This window comes from Gekko japonicus, unplaced genomic scaffold (genome assembly GCF_001447785.1).
Source record: "Gekko japonicus isolate JY-2015 unplaced genomic scaffold, Gekko_japonicus_V1.1 scaffold787, whole genome shotgun sequence".
Classification (NCBI taxonomy): domain Eukaryota; kingdom Metazoa; phylum Chordata; class Lepidosauria; order Squamata; family Gekkonidae; genus Gekko; species Gekko japonicus.
In genome coordinates, this window is record NW_015174866.1 from 544,423 (window position 1) to 554,241 (window position 9,819).

The following is a 9,819-nucleotide window of genomic DNA, read 5'->3' on the forward strand; positions in this document are numbered from 1 at the left end:
ATGCCATTTGTACCATGAGAGCTTTGCACAGCATGCCTGGTCTGATCTCCTCTAGTAGTCCACTGCCAGGTTCGAGAGTACAAAAATTAGTGCCTCACTCAACTTTACCAAAACGTACTTCAAATTTACTCATTTTCCATCTCAACTCCGGTCATTGCTCCTCTTCTCTACTGGAACTCTTTTGTTTACATACATTAACTCTGCACACAAAGTTATTGATGTCTATACAGTTATACACTGCTGTATGTAGTTTTCTTTTACAAGAACTAGTTGTTTGACAGAAAGAAGTGCCCCATTCCAAGTTCTTGTAAGATTAGCATGCTTGCATTTGTACAGAATAGGGACAGGAGAAAGCTTGTAAGCCCAGGGTATACTCCTATGCACTACAGAACTTCCTAGTTTTAGATCAGCAGATCTGCATAACCACATATACATTCCTTCCTGGTTACCCTCCTGTCTCCTTCCCTTTCGTTCGATCAACACTGCCATTCTGAATCTTTCCAAGCCTTCTGACATCAATGGGTGACACTGGAACGTTGTTTAGGATTGCATTTCAAAATTGTGAACTCTTCAGGGCTATAATCAGCCCTTTGCTTGTGCTAGTCTATAAAGCCTTATGTATGATGATGGTGCTAACATGTATGATTTGACAGCAAACCCTCTGATTTCAGTGGTGCTTGAAAATCTTTGGAGATCTTTTCTGCTAATTTTTTACTTAGAAAGACTTATCTTGTAAATGGTATTTTCTTGGTAGGATTGAGTCACTTCAGCAGAACATGTTTACCTCGTCTGCTCTTCAAGATAAGATATTGGATTAAGGACAAGTTCTGAAAACAAGATGCCACTTTTCAGTATCAATATTTGTCCTTTTTAAACACACTGTTTACTCTGAAACAACCAAGATCAAGCTACTGATTCTGAGATGTTCTCATGTACCAGACAGCATGAGGCCTCTATCTCCTGTAGTCATAATCTTTCCTGATGTCGACTGGTGTTAAATTCATACTGCGCTGTGCACAAGTAGTAGGCATAGGTACACTGCATTTGCACCTTTTGCTCTCTGTTATGGGATCGTTGGGGTTTCCCCTTCAGAAAAATGTACTATACAAGCCATATTTGAAACGAAGATACATCTCAAAATATATTGGAAAGGTACAAATACATATTAAATGCTGCAATCCTAAACATACTTATCCTTATATATATATTTCCCTTACGTATTGGCCATTTCCAGCTTTCCCATTGACTGTGCAGTGGGCTCCATCAGCCCTTGGCCCATCAACTGCCACTCAAGAGTACTCATGTGCCATTGGCTGGGTCCACTCCTCTCCCCTGCCCACTGACAGCCTTGACACTCTTCCCTCACAGAATAAACTGTCAAAATGGCTGTCTCTCCTGATGAAGAAACTTCTCCTTCTTGGCTCCTGTGGGACTTTTAACTCAGTGGCTGTTGCTAGGCAACCAAGCTTGGTTCTGTCAGTAAAAAGGCAAAGGAAGGAAGCCCTTTCCAGGCCTTTGTAGGGAACTCATTGGGGCCAGTCCTGACTTGGGTTGCCAGCTCCAGGTTAGGAAATTCCTGGATGTTCTGTGGTGGAGCCTAAGGAAGGCAGAGTTTTGGAAGGGGAGATGCTGAATAGAATGCCATACAGCCCTCCCTTCAAAACAGTTATTTTCTCGGGGGGGGGGGGAGATTTGTTTGGAGTTCAGTTGTGATATAACGATCTTCAGGCTCTACCTGGAGGTTGGCTATCCAAGGTTAGCACTTCATAGCAGGGTCCGCTAGACCCAGGTTGCTATGGAAGTTGAGTGGGTGATTTCAAACCAGACTTTCAGACTAACCTACCTCACAGGGTTGTTGTGCAGATCAAAAGGGGGAGAGGAGAATGATGAAAGCTGCTTTGGTCTTTACTACGGAGAAAGACTGTACTTCTCCTCCTGGGGAACCATAGCTGCCAATCTCCAGGTGAGGGCTAGAGATCACTCAGAATTAAAACTGCTCTCCAGATGGTAGAGATCAGGGGCAGATAACAGTAGGATGGTTGGCTGGGAAGGAGATAGGGTTGCCAACTTCAGGTTGGGAAATTCCGGGAGATTTGAGGGGTGGAGCCTGGAGAAGGTGGGGTTTGAGGAGTGATGGGACGTCAGACAGGTACAACGCCATAGATTCCACCTTCCAAACTAGCCATTTCCTCCAAGGGAACTATTGCTGCCATTCTCCAGGTGAGGGCTGGAGATCACTAAGAATTAAAACTGCTCTTCCAGACAGCTGAGATCAGTTCACCTGGAGAAAATGGCTGCTTTGCAGGGTGGACTCTGAGTCATTATACCCTGCTGAGGTTGCTTTCCCTCCTGCTTGGTTCCCCACTGAGGAGAAAGACTGTGCTTTTCCTAGGAAGAGGCTCCAGGTGTGTGTGTGTCATGGAAAGCTGAAGTCAGAGGGCTAGATAACGGTATGCTGATGGTTGGTTGGGAAGAAGATAGGGTTGCTTCCTCCAAAATAGGTACAATGCCATAGACTCTACCCTCCAAACCAGCCATTTCCTCCTGATGAACTATTGTTGCCAATATCCAGGGGAGGGCTGGAGATCACTCAGAATTACAACTGTTCTTCAGATGGCAGCGATCAGTTCCCCTGGAGAAAACAGTAAGCTCTGTGTCATTATACCGTTGAGGTCGCCACAGGAAACTGATGCTGAGTGCCCAAGACCATGACACCCACATCATTGTTTCAGCATTCATTAAAAACTTACCATAACTTTATAACCCAATTTCACCCATTTTCTCCAATGCAGCATAATCCAGAATACTGCACACTATGAACATTCTTGCCCTTTCCTGATCACTAACACAAACCTGTTTATAGAATGGTGTGGCATAACAGCTGCTACCTAGAAAAAGGTTTTGGGAGCAAATAATATTGTCTATCATTTACCCAACTGGTGGCGTTTGTTCCAAATTCCTCAGCTGAAGTTAAAATCTGGGTCCTGCTGCTACGGAAAAACAAATTGCTCTAGCTGCATGATTCTACACATATAACCTATTTTTTCATTATTTATTGGTTTTTTTAATACTGGGCACACTAACTGCTAAGTAGCAATTAGGTAGGGATGGGCACAAACTGAATCACAAAGCAAAATCCATCAAAATCTTGCCCTGTTTGTGGTTCGCAAACCGAAGTTCATGACAGGTCTACCATCACAAACTTCCACAAGCTTTTAAAGAAGTTTGTGGATAGAGCCAAGGGACTTCAAGTCCTTTTAAACTCCTGCTTTCTGTTCCCTGCAAAAGCCACAAAAACAGCTGAACTGCAGGAAGCACAAGCAAGAAAAACAGCTAAGTGGTGGGGAGCAGTTTGCTCCCCATTGCTCAGGTGTTTTTCATGCTTTCTGCAAACCCCATTTACAGGAACTGTGGTCCCTTTCAACAGGGTTTGCGGGGCTACGAACCACCCGGTTCAGTTTGTGGTTCAGCCACAAACTGACACAAACAGCATTTTTCCTGTTCGTGCCCATCCCTACATACAGGAAGCTGAACACTGCTGAAGCAGCAGATTCATTTTCAGGTCATGCTCTCCTTCCATGAACAGCATTCATGGCACCCGTGAAGATTTAAGTGAGGCCTAAGAGCTATTTCATTGAGTTTCTGTATATTAAACACACATGGAGGTGGGATGCAAACCTTATTCCAAAAATACCACTCATGATTAAGAGACACTCACCCTCTTTGAAGGCTGAGAATGGTGGAAACTAAATCTCTCTCTTCTGCATTTACTGAATTAGAGCAATAGTCTAACTGAGCCATTTTCAGTTTTTCAAACTAAACTAAATTCAGTAATGTTCACTACACATCTCCTGGAGTCACAGTGAAAACCAGTTTTGTAACAGAAAACATCAAAATACTCACGTGCAATTTACAACTGAAACACAAAGACATTTTTTACAAATAAAAACTTGACAATAAGGTATCTGAGCATCATCAGTTATTTCCAGGGGCAACAAAATACAAATAATATATTGTAAGTGGATGTTAGGAAATATTTTAGCTTCAACCACCAAATATTATAAAAAGTTGATATACATTTTAACTTCTGAACAATACTTTAAAGCATCACATCTCACAATTTATCAGTCTGCAGCTTTATATTGACACAATCCTCAGACAGCCCCCATAGGCAGTGCTCTCTACTTCTACTCAATATTACTACAACATATTTAGTATGTTCCAGCCATAAATCTTGACTATAAGGCAAGAATCTTTGGATGCCACTGCCTCCTGAGATTAGGTAGTGACAACCCAGGAGAGGATCTTCTTGGTCATCATGATGCCAAAATTCTGGAATTCTCTCCCCTGAGAAACTTGCCTGTCCCCTTCTGTTGCCAGCAGGTGAAGACTTTGTTTCATCTGGCATTCCTTCAGTGATCCCCCCTCCCCTTCCTGCTGTACATATTAACTGTTGTTTCTGCATGCATGCTTAGCTTGTTTTTGATGTGTTCTTGTTTGATGTTTTGGTTTGTAAGATGTGTTTTTATTATGTATGTTTTCCATCTGTTAGCTGCCTTGGTAGCCCTGATGAGGGCAGAAAGGTGGGGTATAAATTTTGTAATGAAATTATCTTGAGTAGAGACGGCGAATGAATTAGAGTACAAGAGATTAAGGAAAATTCGTATTATTGGATCATGCCAAGTGCTAAGATGAAGGCACCTGCTGCAAAAGTTATTTGTTCCTTCAGTTAACACCATCTTAAAAAGCAGGTTTCGTCTCCATTTACTGTTCACATTTAACCATCAGAGAGAGAAAATAAAAAATGCAAAGTGAAATATTTAGTACTGAGATGGTAATGTCAAGTGATAGAAAGTCTGCAGCACAAAAATTGTAGGTGACTCATTCTATCAACAATTTCATTCACAATCTATTTGGCACTACACCACTGAGACAGCCCTTTGCAGTTCATATCGGGAATACTGGGTTGGACCACGTGAACTACATCATGGAAGGAATTCACAGAACAGACCTAACCCTTCCCCCTGTAGCCCCCTCAAAAAGCTGCTCCTGAGGAAGCCCCGCAGGGGAAAATGGGTGCAGAACAAACCATCCCTTCACTCTTGCACAAACTCTTTCATTTCTCCTTTCTTGCTGTATCCCTTGAGCCATATTTCACTCTCAAGCCCCCCCACCCTGCTGTCAACCCCTGAAGGAACCTATGGGGAATGAGAGACCCTCTCGGTGAACTTGTTCAATTCATGGCATGTATGTCCAGGTATGTATGCATACACACAAAAAACCAAAGTTATTCTCATAAGGAGGTTTTTCAAAGCCAGAATGAAAATCTTTACTGCTGTTATGGAAGATAAGAATAGGTTTCTACTCTCATCCCACGCAGAACTGTAGGATTGTTGGAAGGTTTCCATTTTGCCCATGGGTAGTGGAGTGGCACCCTGACTGTAATAAGATAAATATGGACAAACACGACCCAATTAGAAAATAAGTATAAAGACAACAGTCATGAGAGTCTGACCCACAAATCAAGCAGTCACCAAGACTTGCAAAGAAAAAGCTTCCCATGTATTACAATCTAAAGCACTACAACATCATTAATAAATAATAAGAAAATCCTTGTGCATAGGTACATAATCTATGTTGTCTCCGGATTATATAACGTTTCAAAATTGGATCTTCCTCAGGAGACCTCAAATATGCTGCTAAGCTTCTAATGGATCCCAGGCATCTCCCTCTAGTGATTCCTAACAGAGCATAATTAATTTGAGCCTGAACATTTACTGAGATCAGCGTCTTATCTGAATGTAGTGTAAGTTACTACTAGGTTGGCTTAATTTTTAAAACACTCTGTAACTTAAAATACCTTGTATTTTTTCATAACAAGAGGAACATTATTATATTACAGATTCCTTATGACTTGTCGTCAAGCACTTTATGAAACAGAGAGCTTTTCTACTACTCTGTAAGACTGCACCAGGATTTTATACTGTTTTCTATTGTTTACATAGTATATATTCTAAAGAATTGTATGTTTGTACACTACAGAATATCTCTTGAGGAAGATCCAATTTTGAAACTTTGTTATATAATCCGTAGATGACGTTGATTATGTACCTATGCACAAGGATTTTCTTATGATTTATTAACAATGTTGTAGTGCTTTAGATCGTAATACATAGGAAGCTTTTTCTTTGTAAGTCTTGGCGACTGCTTGATTTATGGGTCAGACTCTCAGGACTGTTGTCTTTATACTTATACCCTCACTGTAATGACATCTTGAATAAGAATGCCACAATACAAGGAGAGCTAGAACAAAGGAAGGTGGTGGGGGAAAATACGGTCCCTCTCCCCTAGGCTCAATCCAGCAAAAACAGACCATTTACATTCTGTGTACATATTGTTAGGGTTAATGGCAAAATTCCAACTAATAATAGCAGAAGTAACCCGAGTTCCCTATTGGTAATGAGTAGATAAAACATCTCATTTACTGAATAAAGCCATGTGATTTTGCTCTTAAGAGCACAATTTTGCTTCTTTTTTTTAAGCACTTCATTTTCTAATACTTATGCTGCAATCCTAAGAACACTTTCCTGGGAGTAAGCCCCACTGAATAAAATTGGGCATTTCCATGCAGGCCTCCTTAGGGCTGTCCCCAAGTTATGTTAAATATTTTACATACAGATACCAAGACAGTATATTCAATATGTTTAAAAATCAGTTCCTATAAAACACTGTGTCCAAAGCAGTACTGTAGATGCTAGCTACAGAAACAAAAAGGACTTTTATAAGATAACGTATAAAACAAGAAATGAAATGTGAGTTTATTTAAGGCAATACTGGGCTACTTCACAAATCAACACCTCAAATATATACACTGCGCCACACTACTGGTTTTCTATCACATTCACGATGGGTTATTCAATACCAAAATGTGGTCTAAATCCTCAATGTCAGCAAACTATTTAAAATTTACAATTCCATTATATAATGGAAGTGGAAGAGTTGTTGATCCGATTAAAAGCAATGTAAATGCAGTTGTAGGATAAAAACTGAGTTAACTACATATGAGTATCATCCAATGCTACTGGATGTTTAAAGTTACAAAAACAGTGTCCGTATGTATTTAACTAATTACGTGTGGTCTGACCAAACTCCTCTCCCATACAGATATTTTATGCAAAATAAACTCGATATGGTAGACTTACCTAGGCTTTACTTCAAAAAGTTTAAGATTAAAAACTGGATCACTTAATTACAAATTAAAATTCTGAATATAAATGTGTCATTTAATATTTCAGACTTACAGACTGCTGGTGGCAGCAAATGATTTACAATAATAAATATATACAAAAGTGTATCTACAAATAAAAAGTACTGTTATATATGAGCAGTGACCCAGTGAAAGATACCACAGACAATTCACAAAGATTTCAGTCATGGAAAGGACAAATTTGTTTTAAAAAATTGAGGTTTTGATCAGTTATTTACAAAACTGAAACGATTCTGTTCCTTGAGTCCCATAGGGATAAAAACAAAGAAATTCACATGACAATTGTCATGATTTTGATAGTTTAAATCACTTCAACAGAAAACCTTAGAAAACAGTATCATGCTTGATGACTTCCTACGCAATAAAAAGTGTAGTACAGGTCATGTTTACACACTAATTATCAGTACTATAAGTCCACTCATACTACCCGATTATTTTATAACCTCTGGATTTGCCTCCCAGCGTCCATCAAGTTTTGTCAGACTGACAATAGGTTTCATTTCCTGAAGTTGCTTCAACACAAGCTCAGTGCAATCCTTAAAAGTCTTATCTAAAACTATTTTTACAGTACCGCTACAGTTAAATCGTGAAGCGTTAGCAAACTGTACATGGGTTTCACTTTCAGAACATGACCGTTTTTTGGCCAAAGAGTTCTTTTCATGAGATTTTCGTGAGTTTGAGTAAGAACCTTTTCTGGTTCCACAGCTATGAAAGCCTCTTTCTGTAGTTTTCTTATGCTTCACAGCAGTCTCTTCAAGGAACTTAAGAAAAGATACTTCAAATCCCATGGGCTTAAATGAACTCCAGTCAAAAGCCGCAGGATGTTCTTCAGCAGTCTGAACTGCAACTGCAGTTTCCTCCTCTCTGTGCAGATCACTCAGTTCAACAGCTGGTATTTCATCCTGCTTCTCAACTTTCCTTTTTTTGTTTTGAGAGGAATTTTTTTCTTTGCATGCTCTTTTTAAATTACCATTTACATTTTGCTTTTCTGAAGGGCAAGAGCTGGTTTCTTGTAAGTTGCTATTTACATCAGAAGAGGGCTTTGCTTGGTTCTCTGTACTTGTGAGGTCCTCGTTAATAAGTTTGGTAATGAACAGTTCTGTGAGCTCATCTACTTCATCCTTTTCATCTTTTTCAGGCTCTTTCTGTGTTACTGGAGTAGAGGGTCTTAAATCCTCACAGTTCTCTGACAAATGTGGCTGCAATTCTTTTATTTCACTTTTTTTGTCCTCAATAACTTCATTTTGTGAAGATGCTTCTTTATCCAATGAATATGAATGCTTATTTGAGACAATTAGGATACTTTTGTGTTTTGAGGTAAATGCTTTAGACAACTTGTGACATTTATAATGTCTTATTATATTATTCTCACTTGTGACAACCGATGAACAACCTTTTATCATACATGGATACTGTGTGATAAATCTGCTTGTACATTCAGATAAGGCATCATTTCTAGCCTTTATTGAATACACATGTTTTCCACGTTTCAAAGAAAAGGTCTTATTTTCATCAATCTGTCCCACCTTTGAGTTTTTATTTTCTACAGTAATAGTTCTCTTCCGCTTGGTCCTAATTGAAATTTTGTTTCTATTTTTTCCTGCTTTATTATATTTTAGTCCTCTGTGTTTAATTTTCATAGTTTTTTCCAAGTTAGCTTTGCTTGAAATATTTTCCTGACCTGGTGTCAGGAACCGTCTTGGCCTTATTAAATGGTCTTTATGCCTGTCATTATGCTTATTAAAAATGTGCCTTAAGAGATTAGATCTTGTTGCATAAATGCGGTCACAACCTTCACAATCACACTTGTACATGCCATCCTCTGTTTTGGTTTGCTTGATCTTTATTCCATGATCTGTCTCAAGATGAATAATATAATTAATATATGTTGTAAATGATGATTTGCATTCGGACTGATCACAAGGGAATCTTCCAACATCGAGGGCTGACTTCATGCTCGCAATTTCCTCTGGGGCCATTTCATGAAGCTTCATGTAGTGCTGAATAAGACTAGTTACTTCCTGAAATATTCTAGAGCAATTTCTCACCTCACATCTAAATTCCTTAACAGCTAAACTAGTTTCAGTTTCATCACAATCTTCTTCTTTAGTACAGTCATCCTCTTTACTTGGCTCGCTTTCTTCTTCTGCCTCTACAGAGAATGATGGCAGATCAGATTTATGCACTGCTTGATAATGAAGAATTAAATTCTGTTGTATTGTAAAAGCTGCAAAACAACCTTGATGCACACATCTATATGGTCTATAGGGACTATAACTAGTTGGAAATTCCAGAGATTTCCGAACTGGTTTTTTGTATTTTCTTTCTTCTTTTTCTTTCCTGTGTTTTCGGATCTTACGGACTTTTGGTTGCACCTGCACATTACTAAGTGAGACTACACTATGAAGTTCAAGTGGAACTGGGACTATTTGAGGAGGCTTCTCTAATTTTTCAGGAACACAAGTAGTCCTTTCTGCTCTCAATCTTCCTGGAATTTTCACAGATCCTATACAAATTTCTTTCTTTATTTCATCTTCAGTCAACTGAGATTC

General features: G+C 39.2%; 1 protein-coding gene across 1 annotated transcript in view; it reads right to left on the reverse strand.

Moving 5' to 3' along the window:
- Positions 1–7,614: 7,614 nt before the first annotated feature.
- ZNF292 (zinc finger protein 292) overlaps positions 7,615–9,819 on the reverse strand; it is a 64,193-nt gene continuing 61,988 nt past the window's right edge. The window contains exon 9 of the mRNA XM_015424747.1: positions 7,615–9,814. Within this exon, the coding sequence (XP_015280233.1) occupies positions 7,699–9,814 (2,116 nt within the window). The 3' untranslated portion in view covers positions 7,615–7,698. The remainder of the gene's footprint in view (positions 9,815–9,819) is intronic.